The sequence below is a fragment of the Ptiloglossa arizonensis genome, chromosome 2 (genome assembly GCF_051014685.1).
Source record: "Ptiloglossa arizonensis isolate GNS036 chromosome 2, iyPtiAriz1_principal, whole genome shotgun sequence".
In the NCBI taxonomy this organism is placed as follows: domain Eukaryota; kingdom Metazoa; phylum Arthropoda; class Insecta; order Hymenoptera; family Colletidae; genus Ptiloglossa; species Ptiloglossa arizonensis.
Genome location: NC_135049.1, coordinates 25,574,229 through 25,600,588, shown reverse-complemented (window position 1 = coordinate 25,600,588; position 26,360 = coordinate 25,574,229). Strand labels below are relative to the sequence as shown.

General features: G+C 40.1%; 1 protein-coding gene across 1 annotated transcript in view; it reads right to left on the bottom strand.

The window, feature by feature from the left end:
- LOC143143178 (uncharacterized) overlaps window positions 1–26,360 on the bottom strand; it is a 220,890-nt gene that overhangs the window by 101,054 nt on the left and 93,476 nt on the right. Inside the window, exon 5 of the mRNA XM_076304164.1 lies at window positions 9,118–9,293. Coding sequence (XP_076160279.1) covers window positions 9,118–9,293 — 176 coding nt within the window. The remainder of the gene's footprint in view (window positions 1–9,117; window positions 9,294–26,360) is intronic.

Genomic DNA, 26,360 nt, shown 5'->3' with positions numbered 1-26,360 from the left:
GAATGAATGTTACCCGTACGGTGCTGGGTACACGAGCTTCGTTCGCGATCGGGTAAACGATTAACCCTCGGAACAGTCGGATGACGAAACGGTATACGAGAGGACGTCGCCTCGCTCGCGATAAGTAACGAGTCTTTTCTAATATTTGTGGTTCTCTTCGTTTATCAGTCGTCGAACGTTACTTTTGTATCGAGAGTAAGTTTTATTTGGAAATTTGAGTAGGTTTGTTTGTTCATCAGGTGTCGAACGTAACTTTTCGATCAAGAGTAAGTTTTATACGGAAATTTGAGTAGGTTTGCTTGTTTAGTAGTTGTCGAAGGTAACTTTTAGATCAAGAGTAAGTTGTATTCGGAAATTTGAGTAGGTTTGTTTGTATATCAGATGTCGAACGTAACTTTTCGATCAAGAGTAAGTTTTGTACGGAAATTTGAGTAGGTTTGTTTGTTTATCAGATGTCGAACGTAACTTTTAGATCAAGAGTAAGTTGTATTCGGAAATTTGAGTAGGTTTGTTTGTATATCAGATGTCGAATGTAACTTTTAGATCAAGAGTAAGTTTTATTCGGAAATTTGAGTAGGTTTGTTTGTTTAGTAGTTGTTGAACGTAACTTTTCGATCAAGAGTAAGTTTTACACAGAAATTTCAATAATTTAATTCATTCATCAGCTTCGTGTATCCAAAGCGGATACTAATTGCGATATTATAATAAAGAAAAATCGACAAGGATAAAAACGAACGATACTGTTACATTCGAAACGAAATACACTACTCAATAGCGTTTTGTCAATATATATATACTCGGATTGCAAATATATTGCGAACATTGTTCGCGTTTCTTGGTATATTTCTTATCATTCTCAACGTTCTTTGGTTATGGAAAAGATGGATCTGTAAAAATCAAAAATTGTCCAATTTTTACGAGTAACAGCGAGCTAAAATTTTCACTTCAAATATTCAATCGTTCGAAGACGAAGAACCATTTTCGTCACTCTCGAATATCACCGTCAGATGATCGTCGATCGTCCACGCATTTACGGCGGGAAGCAGAACCTCGGGACCTCGGCTCCCGGTCGTCCTCGGCTCTCCTTTCGATACCCTTAATTCGATCCTAGTCACGGATCGATCTCGGGCGTCGTCGGCGTCGATAATTGCGGAAGCGGCGGCGAGATTAGCGAGAGGGGACCCGCAGCTGCTTCGTTATTATGATTTTCTTCATTAAACGCCGATCGAGGCAACGCTTTAATGGTTTTCTGGGTCTTATCAGCCGCGGACTCTCGCAGCGCACGTACGCACGCGGCGAGGCGACCTGCTTATTCGTCAGTCGCTTATTTCAATATTACAGTGTAATAAATAGCGAGCGTACTCGTCGAGGATTAAATCGACGAAAATTACAGATCCTCGGAGATGGTAAGGGGAGCGAAGCGGAGAGAAAGAAGCCAGCCCGCAAATTACATAGATCTCGCGCAACGGTACACGCATGTACCCGGCGAATTTTTCATCCGCGTGTGGAGTAATAAAGAGACGGACAGAGGGACCGAGAGAGCGAGAACGAGTGCAACAGAGACAGAGAGAAAGAGAGAAAAAGAGAGAGAGAGAGAGCGGATTGTTACAAAGCACTGTAGGATCGTTATCGAGTAACCCATCCCAATGAGAACAAGGTTCGAAGATGGCTATGAATTTTGCAAAGCGGACTCTCGATTCGTACTTTCGCTCGATTTCGCGCGCACGCGTTTTTACTCGCACCAGTGATTATCCCGTGCTCGAATTCGGCCAGATTTAGAACTTTCGGTACCACCGAAGTGAATATCGAACCGGAGTGTATATAAAATGTGTCTCCAGGAGAATACGAGAAAGTGCGTACACGGGTACGCGTACGTTGTATTTCGCTTATTTATTTATTCGTCGAAGTAAACCTGCTCGACGGACGAGTTTTTGCGAATTACTATTTTCCACAGTGTCTAGCTGTTTCAACCGTAAGAATGAACTCCTTTTTTGCGCGAATATATGTAATTTATCTTAAGACTTTCCATATTTTATTTTAACCGTCGAACGTAAGTTTATTTAATAAGTGTGACTCCTCCGTGCCACTGCATAATCATTACTTTATCCTTTCTTCGTTCCCTTCCTGTCCGTTATTAATTATAGTGGTACGCGTTTTAACGTAATTTGTAACCAAGCAGATCCGCGCCTTAGGCTCGCGACTACTATATTTGTTAAACAGTGCTTACTTTACTTTGTACATCGAATGGTTCTTTTCGCCACACTTTCGTACACGTTTTCACCGAATACGATGCAGAGAAATCTTGGACTTTAGCAACGTACAATCGAACCTCGATTTCCTGGAGATCGTTCGAAAGTCGAGATATTTATCCTCGATGATCGTCCACGAGTTCATTTGAAATTCTATTTGCCGATCATTTTTTTATCGTAACAGTAATAAACCTTAGTGTGTCAAGAATACGTAGATTTCTAATTCGCGTTGTAAAATATCCGTTTTTTGAAACGAGAATCATCGAAAAATATCGAGCACTCGTTCGATCTACCTTTCTAACCTAAAAAAAAGATTCGACTTCTAATTTCCCGCGCAAATTCGAAATATCGTCTTTTTAACTTTACGTCTTGTAGTTTGTAGTAGACTTGACAGTAGCCAACGAGAAAATTATACACAGGGTGTTTTTGAACATTGATCGTAATTAATGAAGAATATTAATCAACGTGTATCGGTCGTTTCACAGTAAAAGGGCAGTGTTTTATTTAAATGGCGGGAGTTCACTACTCGCAGCTATTCGTTTTCACTGTAGAAACACAGAAGATCATCGAAGATAATACAAAATTACTCGATCGCTTTATTACTTGAACCTGTTAGAAGGGAGATTATTTTGTCGACACCCACCGTGAGTTCTAAGAATTTTTTATTCGATTCGGCGAGCACTATGAGTTTGCAAAATATTTATCTACCCTTTAAAATCACCTTACGCGTTTTTACAATTGACCACTGCCCGACTTAATCCCATTTTCAACTCAGAAGACGCTTTAATTGGTTAATCGCCTTAGACAGCGGGAACATCACGACCTTGACAAAAATCTTCCGAATTACTTCGATAATTCCCGCTTTCGAGGTTCCATTTCCACCCCGGATTCAAGAACCGGAATCATTAATGTTTATTCGGCCCATCAACTTGCGTAATCCTTATTAGTACACGTACTTTAGTACGTGTACTTTAAGTGACTCGTACTTCTAACATAAATATGGATTATTTTACGACAAGTCGAGCTATAAAATTACAAAATCTATCCCTTTTTTCAACTTCACATTCCTACGAAATTAATACCAATAATTTAAAAATTCTCAGCTCCTCGCGATCGAGGCACAAAATTTTTCACCCAACGAAATTCCAAGCTACGGAAATTTTCTATTAAACTTGCACCGCGAACGAATTGCTCGACGACGCAAAGTACACAATTCTCGATACGCTACGTACGCCTTCCCGAGAAGTGCGAACAAATATTTTTCTCTCTCCTTTGATCTAACAATTTTTTTTTCTTTATCGAAGATCGATCTAAGACTCGTCGGGGAATTCCCTGATAGACTAAATGCCACGTAACACGAATCTCCGTATTCCTGATTATTTCAAAAAAAAAGGTATCCCACCGTGCGTGTCAGGTTACCAAACGTAACGTGGTACATTTCTCGATTCATTGTACCTCGAATAATCGGGGAATATTATTATTCCAAACGGACAACGACCGATTATTCGACTCGCGCGATACAACCAACATCGGTGCGTCTATTTGCGAACAAACGTCCATTTCTACGATTTTGTCCGGCCTGTTGTTTCCGATGCACCAAATCGGAAAGTAACGCTTATAGTGCAAAAGTATTGGTTCGGTTTTAAATCCGTATCGATGGAATAACGCGTATAAAACGCTTGTAACGCGTTACGACGCCGAGCGAAATCCGTCCGCGCTTCAATCGCGCTCTGTCTCACGGGCAGACCGACATACTCGCGCTTAATAACAGGCAATAATTGCTGTTTTTCAACGGAAACGGGCAAGGTATATATGCCAGATCAGCCGCGATGCGTTTCACTGGCCTCCGGTCTATGATAATCCGTCCTATTCTATAACCGTCCGGTGAATATCATTAAATTTTAACGATCCGTCTTATGGCATGTTGCGCCGAATGTCCTTCGATCGCTGATTTCTCGTGTCTCCAGGCTCTCCTTTCCTTGCTTCTTCTTTCGTCCTCTTCGTACCTTTTCGTAATCCAGACCGTGAGCCTTCCTCGGGATTTCCGTTGCACCGTTCACGAATTTTTCTTCCGACGCTTTCGTGTTCCATCGACAGGTGGGACGACGTAAATAATTTACTCTCCACTCTTGCCACGGTTTACGAAACGAACAAGCGAATCGTTGTTTCTCGTTCCGCGGGCGATTCAATTTCGCAGAGAAACATTTGACTCGCGTTTCATCATTGATTTCAGTACGTTCGGTAAGAACGATTGCGCCGCAATCGGTGCGTTAAGTTCGATTCTGGTACACGAAATTGAAAAGATAGTCAACGTGTCCTCGTTCAGATACGGTAAACGTTGTTTCTATTTTTTCGGGACACGTGTTAGCCCGTGTTGTCGCGAATGTAACGTGAATGCAATCAAAGAGAAACCGAATAAGTGGACAAACGACTGATTGCTTTTTACGACTTATCGTCGTATCGAGAATCGAATCGAACACGATTAAATATCGATCTGAAGAATAATTCTGTATAGAAGTGTATCAGTGGTGTTTCTCTTATAGGTATTTACTTATAATCTTTTGATACAGCATTTTTGATTCTTTTTGACAGTTTTTTCTCGTAGAATGTACCGACTAATTCGTAATTCTAGTACACCATACTAATTCGAAAGAACGCAGTCGTTTTCAACGCAAGATCGCTTACAAAAGATTGTAATCGTCTCGTTCGTAAATATCTCGGTGTACTAACTAACTATCCTTCGTTGGCACATACGATCGTACGAGAAACTATATTTTCGATTCCGTGGTCGTCGAGTAAGTTTCGTTGAAATCTACTTTCTGCCCACGGTGTCCCGTATCGTACCGTGCGGCTCGTAAAAATCAAACGCCGCGAAATTTCGCGAGATCCATCACCGTGGTGTATAAATCTCGCCGCCTGTTTCGTAATTAGAGATCCGTGACTGGTTCCCGGTGTCGCGTCTTCGAGGAGGTCAAGCGGTTGCAAAACGGTGCGAGAGAGAAACCCTAAAATTTGTGTATCGGAACGCACCGCGAGGTAAAATTGCAAACCTTAAACCGTTCTCGAGTTCCCGACCGGTCGATACCGCGAAGCCGAAGTAACTTTTGCTCGGCTTAATTAATAAAAACGCGCGAACAGAGAGAAAGGATATTATTACGCGCGGTAATCCAAAGAGGATAATCGTGAGCGTCATTAGGTCAAAAGGAGAGAAAGAAAAAAAGAAAGAAAGGAAGAAAGAAAGAAAGAAAGAAAGAAAAAAATAGGAGAAGGAGAAGAAGAAGAAGAAGAAGAAGAAGCGAAAATACGAGGACTTCGGCTTTCACGTTCTCCACAGAAGAGGCAGTTAAAGGATTACAGGACTTTTTTAAATCTGCAAACAGCCGCCGGGAAAAGGGTTAGAGATTCTTTAGGAGGACGTACCCGTAAAATCCGGTCGTAAACGCGCAGGGAAACATCGACGACGGCTCAATTTTCGAAAATCGCCTCAACCCTTCCGCTACCTGCCGCAACGGGCCAACGATCGCTACGAACAACGAACAAAGTCGACGTGCAAACGACCGTGTAACTGCTGTGACCGATAAACGCTCACTGATTATGTTTGCAAACGTTTGGACAGCGAGCGAAACGAGAAGGAGATCCGTAAGAATTTATTGGCCGGCGACGAGGGTACTTGAAAATATTCGAAACGAGTTTCTAAACTCCCTTTTCGTCCATTTTTTCTGTTTTTATCTTTTTTGTTTTTTTTTTCTTCTTTTTTTCGGGGATGAATCATTTCGTCGGAAAGGAAAATTCGAAACGAAACCGACCTTCGACGTTCGCGAACTACGCAACGTTGTTGCTGCTACGTACCAGTGGGAATTTAATTATGTATATTTATTCACAGTTATGACGGTTACTTCCGCGATATATAAAATTACACGAGAAGATACGCGTACGGTTCGGTATCCCCGAAGAGGTTAACTCGTTCACAGTACGTCGAACCACACCCGATTCGACCCGACGAATATCGATTCGAAACAAGTTTTTCGGAAATTGCGATGCACCGATCAATATTACCGGTAGGTAACGCGTACCGTTTGAAAAAGATGATACATTTCACGTTACGGTAAGAGATAAGATCGTTCTCGATAAGCGGGGGCTACGAACGTAAACTTAATTACAGATCTTACGGTCGATTGGATTTTATATTATTGATCGTGGTATCGGATTACGGCTACGGGACCGATTCTATTTTACAACTTTCGATCCACACGTATTCCCGCAATATCGTTCGCGCGAGTTAGGCTAACTTTCGTGCAACGAGCGGCTTATCAATTCGATACCGTTAATTGTTTTATCGCGTCGTACTGTTCACTTTACGTTTCATCGGGGAAATAATCTTACGAATAAAATTACATTTACCAATCGACCATTCGATGTACCTCTCGTTGTTAACGATTTCTCATTTTCTTCTTTTTCGATGAATAAACGCCAACGCGCTCCGCGGAACAATCGATCAACCTACCTACGAGAAATCAAGGTTAACGTTTGACGTTTAAGGACTAAGCGTGCTCGAAAGCACGATAATCCTGGCCTTTCGACGCGTTAATCCTCGACTCTGACGTGGGTTACAAGATGTAAACGGCAAGTCCTCGTCGTAAACGAACCGTGCAACAGCCCATGGCTCGATTTCGAAAAAACAGTCGTCCGTTCGTCGAACCGAACCCCTTTCCCTACCTGTGACCCTCCGTCGGAGACATCGGGCTCGATTTTCGAGGGAGAGACGTAGAAACCGAGCCAGTCGAAATGGAAATAAAATCGATACACGTGTAAGGTGTGGGCGAGCCAGAAACCGAGGGGGAAATGATTTTTCCGCGACAGAACTACGGACGAAAGTTTTCGGGATTTTCGCGCGAATCCGTAAGAAAAATACGACTCGATACCCATTCGAAAGGAAATCGAGAAATTCGCGAGCAATGGCTGCTCGCGGTACTCCGAAAATGTCCATTTCTTCGAGAAAAATTTCAACCAACGTTTGTCCTTCGTTCCATTCGTTTCTGATTCTCGACCCTTTCGAAATCGTTACGATAACGCACTTGCACGTGATATTTACCAAAGTCGACAATTTGTATACATTCGTATTTTTCTAGTTTGAAAATTGACCCGTGGTCGAGTGTCATACTCCTACATATATATTTGTAGGTATATTTTGACGTTTGACGAGAAACATTAGTTAATGCATTCGCGAGTGTAACGTGCATTTGTGAGATTATGAGACCACGCATTCGATGAAATTGCTTCGAGAACGATGATCGAAACCCCGTTCGAGGAACTTGTTTAAATACCAAGTGCAAAGGGGTTTGATACCATCGAAGAGAATTACAAGAATTGTAAATAAATTCTCCATTGATTCCCTCAAAAAGTGCAAGTGCAACCGCTGCAAGTTTGCAAAGTGCAAACACTCCCTCTCGATAATCCAAATGGTTACAATTCGAATATTTATTGGATATCGAAGCCTCGTTTCGTAACCTTTTCTGATATTAAAAACATACGAAGGTAAAAGAACCGATCGTGGCCGAGTAGAGAGATTCAGAAATGTGCTAAAATTTTCGCGAAAAAGTATTCTGTACGCCAGACGTACGTTTCGCGAAGATTGCACGCGAAGAGGTTCGAAGGGGTGGTTGGAGAGCACGACAGATAGGCGAAGAGGGGAAATTAGGAGAAAGCCAGAGGGTGCTCCCTTCCCGAGCCCTTGTACAACTTCTATGGTGTATTACACCGAGAGAGAAAAGTGGTTGCCAGCTGAATGGCCGGTGTTTTACAACAGTGGCGAGAAGCCGAATAACCCTCGTGGCTTTGTTGAATCGTGGCCTCACGAATGTACCTGCGGTAAAAATCAGCAGCCACTACTGTACGCGGAAGCCTCGAGGCCCGAGGAGAACCGTAAAGGGTTAAAGCGCCATAAAACGAGCCATTATCGGCTCGTAGAGGGCGAAAAAAATGTCCAGTTACGTTTCCGCGGGAACCTTAATTGCACTCGGGCTGTTTTCTTCTTCGATGGATTTTTGCGTGCCGTCTCCCTCTTTTACCCGATCGCGCTGTTTCGGTTGGGATTGAGTAACTGTTTTCCACCTTTGCATCGAATCACAGGAACGGTGGATTGCGAATAGAGTGCACGAAACGCGAAGAAACGATTCGAAAATCTTTGTACTGGAGAAAAATGAAAGTCGAAGTAGTTTGCACGGAATTTACAAATCCGTGGAGACCATTTAAATGCTACTGGACGAAATTCATGCAGGGGGTAGTTACGGTAGTCGTCGATCGTTAAATGTACGCCTATCTCGTTCCACGTCGGTGTTACGATAAAATCGTATAGGAAGAAAGTTTTCGGGAACGAAATTTTGAAACTTTTTCATCGTATACAAATTTTCGATAGAGTCGTTACTAACCGAGATAAACGAAAGGCAGTTTTGCCCGGTTCGGTTTGGAGCCGACTATAAACCCGTACACGATATCTCGTTTACCGTTACTTTTACCGTAAAAACGCGCACAACAAAAGCGATCGAAAATTAAATTTCGCAACTTTTCTATTCGGTGAGAATTTTCGCTAGAATCGATGGTTACCGAGATATCGATCCTATCCTGGTCGTACCGTGCGCGAGTATCGGTACACGAGCAAATAAAACGCGAAACGTATATCAGGAAGCGGTAAAAGAATATTTGCATTTAAACGATATTTCTTATCCTGAACAACGTCGGGTACTTGGATTAAATAGTGGTACAGGTAAAATTTAATAGCAGCTAGGGTACAGTTCCCTACACCGGCTCCGTATCGATCGTCGAATCTGGAAAGTGAAAGAACGATAAAGTACGGGCAATCGTTACTAACCTGTGGGCACATTTTGCATTGGTACTTCCTCGGTGGATGGGAATGAGGCCCGCTCAAATGAGGGTTCAGGTGCGACGGATGAGACGGTTTCACGGTCAAAGGCTGAGGAACCACCAGCAAACTCGCCGGTGGACTTCCGCTGCTGGATCCTCCGGCACCTCGGTATTGATCCTCCCCTGAAATCATCGATCGTGTTAACGGAAACTCGTTGGAGGTTCACCACGACGGATTCAGTAATTGTCATCCGTGCTCACGAGACAGGTTTAGCCTGTTTCCCTGTAAACGGTTCACGATGCAACGTTGAGTTTGAGGTTAGCTTTAATAACACCGATGTACCTGCACCTGGCCTTTTACGCGTTTATGTACATCATCTTTGATAAGATTGTTATTAATGTTACTATTTTTATCGACCTTCGTCGATCGAGTTACAGGATCCACGGGTCGTACCCGCGTCGGGAAGAGTTCCTTTTCTTTTCTTTTTTATTTCTAATTAACGAAATGCACACCGTGTCGGCAAAACATCGGATAAAAGAAAAATTTGATTTCATTTAACGAAGGAATACTTGTTGCGCTTGTACTCGGTGTCTTTGAACTTGCAAATATTTTTACGACGGATACTTGCCATCGTGAAATGTGGCAAAGTTAATTTCGCGATAATAATTAAATACCCGTTCCCTTATCGAACGTACGCGCGTGTAACAAGTGATTGAAAACTTTCAAACGGTGGCTTGTGTCGAGCGAAATTTCCTTTTTAATAATCGGAAACAGCCGCGAACAATTTATTCACGTGTTCGATCGAATTAGAAAGTCATAATGTTTATTTATTTATCGGATACTCGGTGATTAACGAACGCTGCGAAATCCGGGGAGATTGTTGCCGTTCACCGGGACAATTAGTCCAAGATAATACGTCGATTAGGAAATATTGAAATCCGTAAAAACTGGTAATAATGCGACGAACTTAATGGATCAACGCGAACGCAACTAATAACGAAGAGGGATTGCAAAATTCGACGAGTTCTACTTGCGTTAATCGCGACGAGTGATCGCGAATAAAAGAGTAATAATTAGAGAACATTATGCGATGCCGTGGAACTAAATGTTATTACAAAAATCTTGGCAATATCTCACATTTTTTTTGCGCGCGCCGTTACAAAAGTACGAGCATTCTACTTTCGTAAATCGCGATAAACATTTCGAGATGAAGATATAACGATTGGCCAATGCACCGCGCGGTAAAAAAAATGATTAAAATTATATATGTAAGCGTTTTTACGCGGAAACTTGGCGATTGAAATCAAAGAGTTTCGATTATTGGTAAACTGTACTTTCGCGCAGAGTGGAAATTAGATAAGTAGACATTAATTGCATTTCAAAATATGGATTATGTAAATACCGCCAAGAATAATTCTAAAGTTTGGAAAAATTATGCTCCCGTTAAGAAGGGAATAGAATTCGAATAAAATGTTATAAAATTCCAATCAGGAAATCGGAGAACAGTCGATCGCTGGTTCCGAAGGGAAATGTCAAATTGAGAAGACTTTGAATGGATGGAGAAGCTTTAAATAAACAATTCAAAAATTCCCGACCCCGAGACGATACTCGAGAACGAATAAATTGCTGAGAAATTGAAAAGTTCGGAGGTTGGACAAAGAGTGCGGCGAATTAAAAATTAAAAGGTGTTTTAATCCTTCTAAAAGTAGAATCGTATAATAGAGAAATCCGAGTGTTCTCGGTACGGAAACTTAATGGTAAGAATTCTTATGGAATCGATCGAGTCTTGCAACTGTATATATCGATATTCGATCGTTCGTCGCGTGCGTCGAACGCCCATAGGCGTTCTTACGACGTGCTCGATAAACGCGATTGTAAAATGTCCGCACGAGGGGCGTCGAGTTTTCGAATCTCGGTTACGAAAGGATCGAAATTCGAAGGAAGAAAGGAACGATCTTGTTTGAATTTTATACGCGATGTTTCCGCGAATCGGGACGTGGATCGTGGCTCGAGACTCCGGTCGAAAATCGGTGCAGTCCGCCGCGATAAACGTCGGCGACGATAATTAATGGAAGGTATCCGCGAGATATGAGGAATTGCACGAACACGTACGCAAACGTGTAGAAAAAGAGGCACGTTGGCCGATTGACGCAACACCGTGCAAGCAAGGGGCAAGGATCCTGGGCAGGTTGCAAGGACGAGTGATCCTGCGTTACGAGTGGCTGTCATTAAAGGCGAGTTCTCGATATCGAGATCGGCGCACACGTGTCCGCAGGTGCATCCGTTCTCTGTGTGAGTGCGTGCACCGGCTAGCGCTGCACCGATCGAACTCGTTTACGTTTCTATGTAAATTTGTACTTTGCCTTTCTTTTTCTATCTCGTTTGAGGTTTAGCCATCTTTTATTTTCGTTAAAAGGAATTTTTCACCAGCCGCTGCGAAAGAATAAAACATCACGTATATTTAACCGGACGTTTCGGCAACTATCTTCGTGGACCGCTTCGTGAGATAATTGAATCTTCGTGAAAATAATTTCCAACGGTCTTGGCAAACGGTGCGTACGTTCGCAACATTTTCGACATTTCGGATCCGGTTCAGGTATCGATACGAGCAACGTTGAAACAATTCTAACGTACACGCGCCTCTTCGTCGTTATTTTTATTAATTATGGATCGTTTGTTTTCCAACGTTGCACGAATGCATGGTTTTTGTACGAAGAAAGGTACACGCATCGAAATTTCGCACTCTTGTTTCGTTTCAAATTACGTTGTTTCAAGTTACTCAAAAAATGTTCATTTTCTTTTCTCTCAGACACCGCTCGGTGCAACTAACGGAACCGTTTCTTCGATTTTTGAAAATGGATACGATCACAGAGACGATCGTTGTCTACTTATGGCGATACCGGTCTCGTCGAATATTTAATCAGCGTGTGTGTTCGAATCCACGGTAAACACGATAGCTGCGGCTGTCCATAATTACTGTTTATCCGTATCTAGAACGATGATGCGGCGTGATTGCATTTCTCAGCCGTGTCTCTCGGCCGGGAACGATAAAATTTAACACGATTGGAGCATTTCCCAACGAACTCTTTCGAATATTCAGACGCGGCAGTTTCCAGCCGGGAAATACAATTTAAAAATAAATAAAGGATCCAGGCGCACGAGACAAGACGCACGAAACAGGACGAAAGTCGCGAGGCTGAATTATTTCTGGCCCTCGTTCCGTGTTGCTGGTTTATTGCGTTCTCGATTCCCTTTTATTTCGCCCTTTTCTTTGCCTCGAGGCCGTCTTTCCTGCAAGATGAATTTTAGTGCGCCAAGAAAGTCGGATTGCCGGGTGTAAAAACCAGCGGAAGCATTAGGTGCATTAAATGGAGGAAGCTGTAATGAATTACGTATCTGATCTGTTTCCTGCCGGCAGGAGAAAAACTATCGACCGACCTTGCATCGGGCAACTTAAAAAATAAGATTCAATTACTCCAACTGGCCGACCAGTCACCGAAATTACCTTGCAGCTTTCAGAGAACGCGTCTATCGATCACTCTTGTCTTTCTTTCGCGTCGCTCTTGCGATTCGTTCTCGTCCGAGTTCTGTCTTCGAATCGATGAAATTATCGTACACCAAATTATCGTACAGTTTCTTCTCTTTTTTCTTTTTTTCGTTCCAAACGTTTCGATCAAAGAGAGCTGGGAAGGTCCTCTACTCAAAGAAACGAAAATACGTAGGAAAATGAAAAAGTGGAAAAATATATATTTTCACGCGTGTTTGCGTTATTCTTTCGTTCGCGCTCGGTAATGGAATTGAAAAATACGAAGAAAGGTTTTGGAATTGGGACCGAGTGGATCGAGAGATTTATTAATTTTTCCTACAGACTCGGATAGTGTTAAATTTGTACGATCGTAACACCAACGAGTATCGATTCGTATTTCTCCGTTATCTCGATGGTATTATTTTTAATTTTTCCGTTCATTAACGCAGCTTCCTCGATCAAGCTTCCCGCGATCCTTGGAACGATAATTATTGCAAAGAGCGAGCACCAGAACGGAATTTTAAACGCTGAACATCCCTGCTTCGAAGTTTCTTGTTCTTGCCGAAACAACATCCTTTCTTTCCGCAAGAAAGTTTCTTCGATATTACTGTCTACGCCTTCGGCACCTTAGTTTACATTTAACAAGAGTTTCCAAGAAAATCAGCGAGGTAAACGCTGTTCAATATCAACGACATACGTGTGGTAGCTCGAGGAAAAAACTTTCCGATTGTATTTTTTATGCCTTCTTTGGTGAAACTTATGTATACGTTTATGTACGAATTATGACTCGAAATACTTTCTTTGGAAATATGTATAAATATTCTTAGTAGGTTTATATACGAATTATAATTTGAAATACTTTCTTTGGAAGTATGTATAAATATTCTTAATAGGTTTGATCACGAATTATAATTTGAAATACTTTCTTTGGAAGTATGTATAAATATTCTTAATAGGTTTGTATACGAATTATAATTCGAAATACTTTCTTTGAAAATATGTACAAATATTCTTAATAGGTTTGTATACGAATTATAATTCGAAATACTTTCTTTGGAAATATATATAAATATTCTTAATAGGTTTGTATACAAATTATAATTCGAAATACTTTCTTTTAAAATATGTATAAGTATTCTTAATAGGTTTGTATACGAATTATAATTTGAAATACTTTCTTTGGAAATATATATAAATATTCTTAATAGGTTTGTATACAAATTATAATTCGAAATACTTTCTTTTAAAATATGTATAAGTATTCTTAATAGGTTTGTATACGAATTATAATTCGAAATACTTTCTTTGGAAATATGTACAAATATTCTTAATAGGTTTGTACATGAATTATAATTCGAAATACTTTCTTTGAAAATATGTAGAAATATTTCTAATAGGTTTACATACGAAATATAATTCGAAATACTTTCTTTAGAAATTTGTACAAGTATTCTTAATAACATCGATCCAAACCTAAAACAACACGACGAAAGGATGCAACTTTCGAATTCGAACTTAAAATACTATTTTATCGGTACTTTTTAAATTAAAATAGCGACGATAAAGAAACTAGGTGCATGTATGTTTAAGTATTCTCAAGTATCGTCCCTGTGTAACTTATTTTCGAGCATAATCAGCAACTGGGAAACCTTTCGAACCCCAAAGTCGACGACAGAGAAGAATTCATTACATTTCTGCATTTTCTCATTGAAAATGGGGGAACGTGTAAAAACAACAACAACGACAAAATATCGTTGTCAATAACAGTGACAAGGAAGAATCGTGACACTGATTAATCTTATTGTTAAACCGCGACGAGCGTCACTGTGTTAACGCGCCGTGAAATTTTTGCAAATCACGTTTCTCCGTACCGTTTTTTATCCCAGATTCATTATCATCGCATTATCCGGCATTATTTCTGTCTAATTGGTTGGCTCGCGTGTAATTGCTCGTATGTATGCGACCGCGACATTTTAACCCCTTATTGGAGAATCGCGATCCTAGATTTTTCATTCGAACCTCTGTAAAAATTCAATTCGCGCCAGTTCGTCGAATGAACTACTTTGACAAATTGCCGTTCGATTCGTATTTCTTCAAAGTAAATTTTCACTGATTCAAATTTCACCACGAGAGACGTCTCTTCCTGGTCCGAGAATTTCTTTTCCGCCAAAATCGACCGTTCTCGAAATTATAATAGTCGTAGGAAAATCTGTATCCGGTAATTGAATCGTTTAAATAAGTGGCGTGCAAGCATTGTTATCGGTCGATCGAACAAAATGCTTAACACGTTACTCGACATTTGTACAATTTCAGGCAAGAACTAGAGCACAATTTAATCAAATTGAATACGAAATTTATTTGAAAATCTGTGTAAATTCAAACGTCGATCCAAGTGTGACTTTTGATCTGAAATACAGGTTGTTTGACACGTGACTTCGATACAATCAACGCGACTCGCGTAACAATATTCAGATCTTCGTAGTTTAACCAGTATCTGGTTTTGTTCTTATTTGTATCCACGATTTGCATATGTAAGCGTTGTCGGATCGTTCTCGTGGACATAGCGTAACATAGAAAGTATTTGGACAGGAGTTGAGAGTCGTATTTGTGTAAAACGTTGAGTATCGTTTCGTTAGAAATTGAATTCGTTTACGATTTGAATTCGGTGACTGCACATTGTACACCTACGGCCTAAACTCGCATTTATCCGTTCTCGTTTCTACAGACGGTACAGATTGTACCTAAAACAGCGTGGAAAATTTAGGAGCGCGTCTTGCAAGTTGTTAGACGTCAAAAGCAAGAAAAGTGGGGTCTTGGAAAAACAGAACAGATGGCTCTACATCCTTCCGTTTCGTTTTTATTTTTGATCATTCTTGAGTCGAGAATTACACTCATAAATTCCCGGTGCGGTCGTTCAAGGGCTGCTATATCTCGAAAAACCCCATACCTCTTTGTCAACATCCCTCTCGGAGCTCAAACTTCCCCTTCCAAACTCCACTTTTTATTTCCAAGGGAAAGAACACAGAAGACTTAATTCTAACAGATATTCCTACCCCTGATTCTACATTTCGCTCGATACTTTGGAGTTTATTGTGACATTTTGCTGCGGTTTCCACATCGAGGATCGGTGCAACCATCATCGATTTCTATTTAACCCTTTCGGTGCTTCGGACGCTTACAAATAGCCACGGGACTTTGATAATCTTGTTTGAAAATTTCCCAGCAAAGTTGAGAACGTAGAATTTTGAGTTTCGCCGAGACTTTCGGATTGTTTTCAAAAGACTCGAAGATCTCGAATGTTCCGAAAGTTCTCGATAATGCCTCGCTGATCTCGAATACACCCGCAGTCTCGAAAGTCTCGAAAACATTGAAACTTTTAACAATCTTGACGTTACCGGACGATGCTGTAGTATCGAAAAATTGCCTCGTATTTATCTTACACAATTAGATTGAGAATTATCGTAGCGGATAAAATCCTGTTTTTATATTCTTTCTAGATAATTTTTACCTTTGTTCACTTCTTTATCAAAGCTTTCGACAGTTTTCAGATATTCAAGATATTCTAGACTTCCAAGAGATTATTCAAGACTTCCAATATTTCAAAACCATTTAAGTATTCCGTTCGAAACATTCGAATCTTTCGAGACACTCAAGACGTTCGATACATTCGAGTCTTTCGAGACACTTAAGCCACTCAAGACATTCAAGTCGTCCAATGCATTCGAGCCTTTCAAACATCCGAGTATTCCAAGCTTCTTTCAATCGTAACAACTTTGGAACAAGGTAAGCGTAAGAATACGGTACAACGAACCGAAGAACTCGATTCGAAGTCCACATTCTGCAAATAGGCAATTCGAATCGTATTCAGCGAGTAGGGTAAGTATTCGAACATTCGAAAACGGAAAAGTTCGATAAACGATCTCAGTGGAGACTTCTCGAGTTTCGTAATTCGATTCCGGACACCTAAAAACGGTTTACGGTTCATAACCGTTTACGAACGCTCGGTGCCGTGCGACGAACGCCGATGGGCGTCGGCGGAACATTCTCAACGAATACGAATATAGAATTCCCGCACGAGGTGTGCACCGATCGCATCTCCGCTCCGAAAATGAACGTACTCCCTTCGTTTACGTTTCTAAGCGAGTATCGTTGCCGAGCGTGTCGATACCGATCGTTTCACATCCGGATGCTCGCCACGTATCGATATCGCGATATTTTCGTCGAACCGTGGTCGCAGAATGACAACCACATCACGTTCTCCGCGCGGCACAACTAATTGATCTTTCCAGCGCGCTTGAACCCGATAATTATCATTTGCATACGCGATCTCGTGCACCGAGAGCCCCGGTCGTCTTTCTCGCTCTGCTTCAACGACGAGGGAAGGGGGGGACACCGTTCCCCTTCGGCCAGTAATTACCGCACGCAATATCGCAACCGCGGAATAGCGTGGCTGGCGTGTGTGTCAGGTTTCTGCGTAGTTTCGCGCGATCTCGAACGCAACTTGATCGCGATTTCTGGCTCTCGAAGGATCTTCTGAATTCGCTACGCGATCGATGTCGCCACTATTCGACGACAATTCGATTTTATTTCGTTCTTTCTTTTTCGTTCATTCGGACAATTGCATCGACGAAAACTTCTAAAACGACCACTCGGTGGATCGATAATTGATCAACGACCGATAAGAACAGAACGATATTTATATTCGAGAAGAGCTACAATTGTATTCATAGACTAACGGTGATGTTCGTCTTGCACCAAAATTGTAAAAAGGAGAAGATCCACGCGAGTTAACCACTGATACGTAGCTTGAAACGACTGCTAAGTTTAGACGCAACGTAATCCAGCCGAATAGGAATGAGAAGCATTATAATTCTTTAAGAATTTTTTCTTTAAGAATTCCTCTCTTTTTTAGCCAATTCCATTTCGATATAGGACGCAGATTCGTCTTGACTTGTTTACAAGCTGAAATTCCAGGACGATCAACATTTTTCTGATCGTATCGTGTGTTTTCGAAACGAACCTAATCCGAGTAAATTTATTATGTACTTATGGATTCTTTATTGAGTTTTTTCCCCTCGGTTGTTCGATAAAATTAATTATTTTTACCGAGTAATAATACAAAGACGAATTTCAGATGCAATTCGTGATTAAATTCTGCGATTTGTAGCGACACGATTTCTGAACAAATCGGCACGGTCGATCGCGGTAACAAATGAAATACAGTCGCTCGCAAAAATATTACGATTCGTGTCCAGAGGAAAGAAAATGTATCATCTTGTACCAGAGTACAGTTTCCAGATAATAGAAATTCGAAAATGTTCTGCTTATTGCACGAAGTAAATAATAAAAGACACTTCAGCGTAACGTGGTATATTTTTTTTTTGTTGTTCTTTGCACACACGCTAGAAATACAAAGCTCAACACTCGACTTTGCACCGGTGTTCGAATATTTTTACGCTCGACTGTATTTGTATTTAGATCCCACCATTGGCCTAAGGTTAGATCGACGAGTTGCGCCGACCTTAATAGCGATGAAACGTGGGGTGCCTTTACAAATTTTTTATGACAACAGTACACGATTGAAATTTTCTTTTCTTTTTTTTTACTATGGATCAACGATACGATAAACTTCACATTTAAATTCTGTACGTATATATTAGACGAGAGCAAACAGAATGGTGTTGATCTCATCCGCGGAGTGCGGGGTATCCTGGCGGCCTTGATTTCGTCTCCAACAGTCTTTCAAAATCTCGTCTCGGGTAAAATTATTATTTTTCAATGTCTTCTCTATTGTACGACGTACGGAAGTTTGAAAATTTTGATACTGGTAGAAACAGTAACATTTGAAAGAGAGCAGGCTGGCTCTTTTCCTCGAAGAGGCTTTTATTTTATTTTGAAAATTATTTGCAAACAAAAATTGTATTTTACAGGATAGGTAACGCGATTATGAATACTGGCGCCAAATTTAATCGAGATTGTTTCAACGACAATCGAATTATCCAAGCTGTTGGCACAAAAAACTGTGTTTTTGAGAAAGACGCAGTTAAAGTTTTATGTATTCATTTGTTTACGGTAACTTCGAAGTTTACTACTTTTTCTTCGATCAGCCGATTCTGGTTTATAAAACGATTCTTTTTTAGACGTCGAGGCATCGTTTTTAAATAATTTTGTTTAAAATAATACTGTGCATCGGTATTTTTTATGTATAGTTATTCGTGATTAGGTAACGTTAGCAGAATCTTTTAAAAATTGATAATTACAAAATCTTTCGCATCATTTGCGGATCGAAAAAATTGGGGAAAAAAGATTTTCACTTAATTCTACTACAAAAAGTGTTCACGTAAGACTTTAGATAATTTTATTTATAAGTTCGTATATAGAATACAAAGCAAAAAAGAAATAGTATTCAGTCCTTCTTTTTTTTTACAGAGAAATTAAAGAAATCAAATCTATGTATTCCAAACTATTGGACGATCTTTTATTCGAAATATTTTGAAAAAAAACGAGGAAGAAGAAGAAGAAGAATATGCTCGATTATTGTAATTTTTATAGGATCGGTATCACTCTATTACGCCAAGTTTATGATAGCTGTTACATCCTGGTATTCTGTGTAACACTACAATGACTTCATCTGTGTCATTTCCGCTTAATTCTAGTTCCTCATTTTCTTCTATTAATATTTCGTGCAGCAAAAGTTTCTCCACTTCTATTTTCGGTGATGTTTTTCCAGTTCGACTAGGCATTAGCTTCGATAATACTTTTAAATTTAATTTTGCCTTAATTAGAAAAAAAAAACACACATTATTCGTCTATTGTAACGCTTGCATAACAGAATATTCCTATATAGGGTAAAAGCGTTTACCTTGTTCCTTCGACACATCGTACCCTCTTAGTATATAGCATTCTTTTTCTATAATTATACCTGTTATAATAAATACGACCGCTTCTCTAATTCCTCAAATCTCACATTGTACTATGAAGTTAAACATAAGCATAAATATAAATACTTATCTTATAAGTATTTATATTTATAAATAAGTATAAACATAAGTATAAATATACATATATGCGCATAATATATTATATACAAATATATAATTAATAAAATCTTATACTTATACTTATACTTATGTTTTAAATATGACACTTATAAATTAAATTTATAAGTATCTGTACATTTGGTACATTCTTTATAATAAATACGACTGCTTCTCTATTTCCTTAAATCTCACATTGTACTATGAAATTAAACACACAAGGTCCGCCCATTTGTCACACTCTTCATAACAAATACGATTGCTTCTCTATTTTCTTAAATCTCACATTGTACTATGAAGTTAAACACACAAGTTCCGAATATTTGGTACACTCTTCATAATAAATAAGATTGCTTCTCTATTTCCTTAAATCTCTCATTGTACTATGAAGTTAAACACACAAGTTCCGTACATTTGTCACACTCTTCATAATAAATAAGATTGCTTCTCTATTTCCTTAAATCTCATATTGTACTATAAAATCAAACAAGTTCCATACATTTGGTACATTTTTACCCAAAGACTTGAAACGTCTACACTTTCAATCCTAGTAATTGGAAATCAAGGTAGATCGATTACTTTCTAAGATGAGATCTTTTCAACATCCAAATTTCATTTTGGACGTTTGATCGTTCGAAACGCTAAGTTTCGTGAAAGTTACGAATCGTTTCGTATCGTCGGTAACACGACGTATTTCCGTCGAGGCGTTCGCGAAAATGTAACCGCATTGTTCGCGAACGAGCGTTGCACGCGTTAATTCCGTGGCGCGTTTCCATCTCGGCGGGGTCATTAATGACGGGATGACGTCACGCGGCCCGCGACGTTCTACGCGACGTGTAACATTAATGGAATTATCGCGAGACCGTTTTGGCGCCTCCGTGCGTGAAAACTGTCTTCTTCTCTCCCTCTTTTTATTCCTCTTCTTCTTGCCTTCCTTTGTTACGACTTCATTCACCAGCGACCGGAACGATCCACCCTTCTACTTTGGCTCCCGTTCATTCTTCACCTCGTGGAAAATTCGTGGAATTTTTATTATCGTTTCCCCTCCGTTGCCTACGGTTCCATTTCTTTCGTAGGGAAAAAGAATCGAGTCGATGATCGCTAACTTTGCCGGTTGTCGTTGAATTCCAGTATCGGTTTGGAATACCCGAAATGTCTGTTTCTTGTCCACGATGTAAACACGCCTTTACTTTTCGACCGCGAGTTTCAATAAAGCACGACTTAAGAGTTGAAATTATTCTCGTCGTCGAGTTATAGTATTTTTAACGTCGCGTTTACTTTCGCGTGATCTTGTTCAATTTTCGTGGTGAGGGAAAAATTATTTTTTTTTTATTTACATTTTCTTAATTCGAAAGCATTTCTCGAGAAAGATTACGGTGAAACGCTAGCAGTATCGTGATACAGAGCTTCGAATCGAACTTCGTGTGTGTATGTTTGTATTTGTAAGACAATAAGGCTGTACGTCAAATTTCAAAGTCATTTTCGACGAAACGACATTTCTCAAGCCGCTCGACGTAATATCTCGAGAACCACTCAGATCGATTGACTCGAAATTTGACACACGTAAAGTAAATATCCTTCCATGGAGCCAATATCTGTGAACGTTCATTTCTTGGCGACGAGGAAGCTGGGAAATTTTGCACGATAATAAAACATTTCCCCCCCGCGATGCCGTTGCGTTTTGAATTTTCGAGTTTTCTTATTTATCTCGGTTCGGAGTCGCGTTCACGGCTGATTTCCACGCTCGAGGAACGCTCGCGCGGAATTCGAGACGGAACGGGAGCGCGAGAGGAGCGTTCCACCAGCCGCGAGTGCTCCGAAAGTAATGTTTACGCGCGAGAAATATGCAAATATTCTCGATAGGAAAAAAAAGAAAAGATTTTAACTTGAAACCTCGTTTTGTTTTTGTGCATCGATGTTCTCTCCGGTCGAAGTTCAATCGGTAGCATCGATCGTGCGTATAAAAAGGCTTCGTTTCCGTAAAGATCAAAGAGTGCTCTTTTGACAGTCAGTGTACGTACACGTGACAGCAGTCAACGTGTCGTGGAATACAAGAGTCTCGTACGAGAGTTTCGCGGGTCGAAAGAACAAATTTTAATTTAAAGGGTATTTTTCCTTTTCTTCAGGGTATATCCATGTTTTCTACGGTCAAAGTTCGATCAGTAACGTACATCGATCGTGTGTACAAAAAAGCTTCGTTTCTGTATAGATCGAAAGGTGGTCTTTCGACAGTGTACGCAAACGCGACAACAGTCAACGTGTCACGGAATAGAGGAGTCTCGTACGAGAGTTTCGTGGGTCGAAAGAACAAATTTTAATTTAAAGGGTATTTTTCCTTTTCTTCGTATATCGATGTTTTCTACGGTCAAAGTTCGATCAGTAACGTACATCGATCGTGTGTACAGAAAGGCTTCGTTTCTGTATAGATCGAAAGATGCTCTTTCGACAGTGTACGTAAACGTAACAGCAGTCAACGTGTCGCGAGATAGAGGAGTCTCGTGCGAAAGTTTCGCGCGTCGAGAGCGAAAATTTCAATTCAAAGGATATTATTTATCATTTTGTCGGTACATCGATGTTTTCTCCGGTCAAAGTTGCACGAAATGAACCTACGTTTAAACGTGACTGGGAATCAAGAAGAGAAAGGATACGAACGAGGACAATCGCCGGCGGGAACGCCGAAAAATCATTCGTAGACCGGAAACTTTCGAACGAATGGCGCGACCTCGAGCACCGCGGAGACAATGCGAAAAGACATAATTGCGAGAACCCGAGTGATTGCCGAGTGGACGCGCGTACAAGAAGCCGAGAAATATGCCTGGATATTAAGAGCGAAATTGTTGCCCCATTAACGCGACGGATCGAACAATTTCGCGACACCACTTTGTCATAAATAAATCAACGATTATCGAGCACGCCTCGATGATACTCCGTCCCGAATGAATTATTTATGCAATGAATTATTCATCCAAAGATAATGGAATGATCTACGCGACGTCGATCTTCGCGTTTCGGAATCGTTTCTACGCGAATTTCGATCGGCGCTGGACGCGGACGAAAATGTAAATAAATGAATAGATAAGTAAATAACGCAGCGAAAACGGGGCCCCTTTTGCGGAACTTAGGCCCGCGGGAAACGCGGCTAATGGCCGTGGGAGTGCAGCAATTGTCTCCATTGTGACACATGTTTATAATTGTTTACCAGCTGCGTCGAAACGAGCCGGAATTCGACGAGCTCTCTTTCGTAGGGGAATTTCGGTCGATTCTCGTCGCACGAACAAATTCTTTTTCGGTTTCTTGGAAATATACGGTAAACGCTTTGCTATTTATTTTTTTCTTTCTTTTTCTCAATAATGGTAATGTGCACTTTTCAATGGTTTCGAGCGATAATTTTATCGTCGATCGTTTCACTCGAGATATTGCGTCAGAATATTCATACGTTTATTTCATCTTTCCAGAGGTGTACAAAGAGGATACGAAACTTCGGTTCAACGTTTCGATCTCTTTTTTTTTCAGAAATCGATAAACAACCTTGTGTAGTCTTTCGAGAAGATTACGCGGGAACCAGGGTCTAACGAACCTATTTTTAAACTTTATTTCATAACCGGGATCTTTCTAACCTGTTTCAATTTCGCGATATAATATTGCTCGATCCTCTTCGAACTGACTCGTACTCTTACGTTCGTACTTGTTAGTTTATATAATTCTTAGTTTTTACAATAAACGGTGTGTAAATACAGAGCAATTTTGTGAGTAGACTTCTCGGCGAAAATATAGTACACGTGTGCTGTTATTAAGTTGCAACGACAAATTATCAAGTACGCGGTTGCGTTAATTCGGTCTTTAACGAAAACGATATCGGTCTTTCCGTATCTTTCTCCATTGCACTTACATGTCGTTTTGCAGAGCTGACACGATCCTCCTTATGTCTCGCTGTCAATGCAGGTTTCCGTTTCAGTTTTCATCGTATAATATTCTCACATGTCTGAAGTATACGAGGAATGTTTCTAGGAATGGTTTCAACCTCAGCTTTCCGCGAAATTTCACGTAACGCGAGACACGAATTCGATGTAGCATTTTTTCACCGGTAGAAATCGTAAACGATCGTCCATTGCTTTTCTTTGCACCATAATTATTTATATCTTTCGAACAGTCCGTTTACTATTTGAAAGATACGAATAATTCGTATGCTACTCGAAATTGTTCAATTTTCTTCTCCAAACTGGAAGTCGTTTGAATTTCTTTAACTTTTATCGCGTCCTATTATTATGATACACATTTCTGACACTTTTGAGGCTGTTTATATACACAACACTGTATTCACACGAGTCGAAATATGGAAAGACACTAAAAAATTGAAATAAAAACCTAAATGTACGATCGTTTGTGCTGTTTCACAGTACGCGACTTTTGTCGATAAACTAAAAGAAGGAGAGCGAAGCTTCGGTGTGTAATTATATATTACATTACTACAAGGTTAGGTTTATATACTCTACGTTGCATTTGGGCGATTTTGAACGTGACCGAGAACTTCGTAATAGCGCACGTGTGCTATCTTTTTTGTCCAGAATATTTAAAGAGTTGCCTGTTACTAACAAGCTGGGTTTCTCTTTGGAAGGAAATCATTGTCCAATCTTGCGTTTTATCGTTATTAACACTTGGAAATATTATCGGTGTCCAACTTGTATTTACAAAATTGAAATCAAAGGCAGAGAATCAAGGTGAAAATTTTACGAAAGAAATCATCTTTCCTCGCAAGGATTTTAATATTCCCAATAATATTCTCTACGATCGTATGATACCAACAAAATATTTTCAAATATTTTTCGTTGTAACGTTTCATTTAAACTCTCACTTTTTACAAGAAATTCATCCTGGAGGAGTAATATCGAATAAAAAATGTTTCATGAAATTTCCAAACTAAAACCGTTCCGACACCGTGTATATGGAAGAGAAACTCAACGATTCGAACGAAGAAGGAGAAAAGTTCGAACGACTGGCTCTCGTTGAAAGGGAAACGAAACCGGTGATAAAATCCGTTTAGCTGTTATCATTGCGATTCTTATTCGGGCCATTAAAGATCTCGTAACAGCGGCGAACGCGACACCGTGGCCTGCGCGCTTGTCTCCTCGACTTTCATGAATATTCGATCGATCGTTGTCGAGTACGATCCTGATGTCACCGAGTCGGAAGGATCAAGGATCCAGCCTCCGTGCACTTTGCATCCGACTTGCTGGCTCGCGATGCACCGCGCGCCATCGTTTCGACAAGGGCTGAAATTATTTTACGAAAAGAGTTCCGAGAGCTCAAGTTCACGAGTCCACAACGCCAATTATAATAATATTAACGTACATTACGAATTTACGGTGGTTTTGCGCTAGAATAAAAATTCGTACAAAAGAAATTATATCGCGTTAAGCGCTTGTGGAGCACTCGCGAAATAAATGCAAGAAAATACAGCGTGTAACGTAAAACTATATACAAAATGTGTAATAACCCGTACAAAGCTCGTAATAATAATTGCAGAGTGTCTACATGGGATGCGAGTAACCATTGTGTATTACTTCGTTCACTGTTAATACAGGCTCGACTAATTGCATTATAAATATTTATCCAGCGATACCCAAGTATCTTTCTTATTTGCTTTTGATGACATATAAATGATTAAATTATATATACTTATTGGTACCGGGGACCGATACGACCCACTACGATTAAAGTTTCCTTTATTATTAAATACCAAACTTTCGGCCTTGGGCGGAATCCCTCTCCGAGAGAAACATTAATTTCAACAAGATTGCAACGTGGAAGGAATTATCGAAGTTACAAAGTGTACGGGTTTGGAACATTGTAACGAGTTTTCGAATAAATTACTATGATATAAGTTTTTTCACAAAGTACGTACACGTATGTGGCGGTTCGTTACGCTATGGGTATGGTTCGTGAAGTATGTCGAAGATTTTACTTCGTTTTGAAACACACACCTTTGACAAAGTAGCAAAAGTATTAAGCAAACACGAATTTCTATGTGAAATATAAAAATATCTAATTTGTATCGTAATTTTTTGGAAATTTGTGCTCTAATTTATTTTCTTTCATTTCCAATGTATTTTCATTTCAATTATACCTTATTTTATCTTTCTCGAGAAATTTGTATTATATCGTTTGAACTTCGAAGCTAAGTATATATCAAAGATGAACATTTTAGAAACACGTTTGTGTATTCTCCTTTATGAACCAATTTTCTGTAATAAGTATAAAACGTAAACCGACATATGTATCGGCGTATTTTAATTCGATAGAATTTATATTACAGCGCACTGTGTATAATATGTAATATAATTCACCAATACAGACACGAACGAGATACCGGCTACGAAACCTACGCTTTTCGAGAATCGTTAACTGCAACCGAGAGAAGTTGCGCAAATGGCCCAGCTGCGAAATGTCACCAGCCACGGAGAATGATCGATCCATCGCGATTCGATGCTCGACGGAGCGTGTTAGCTGGAAGACGAAACGGGAGAAACGCGTGCGTAAAACGCGAATAATATAAAATTCAGACCGGACCGACTCGACGAGCTCGTACGTGCGGAATCGAAGATTTTTGGGAATCGCGGAGAACTTACGAGAAATTAGTCCGCGAGGTCTTTGAAAATTTTCCTGGAATTAGTTGTTCTTTTCTCTTA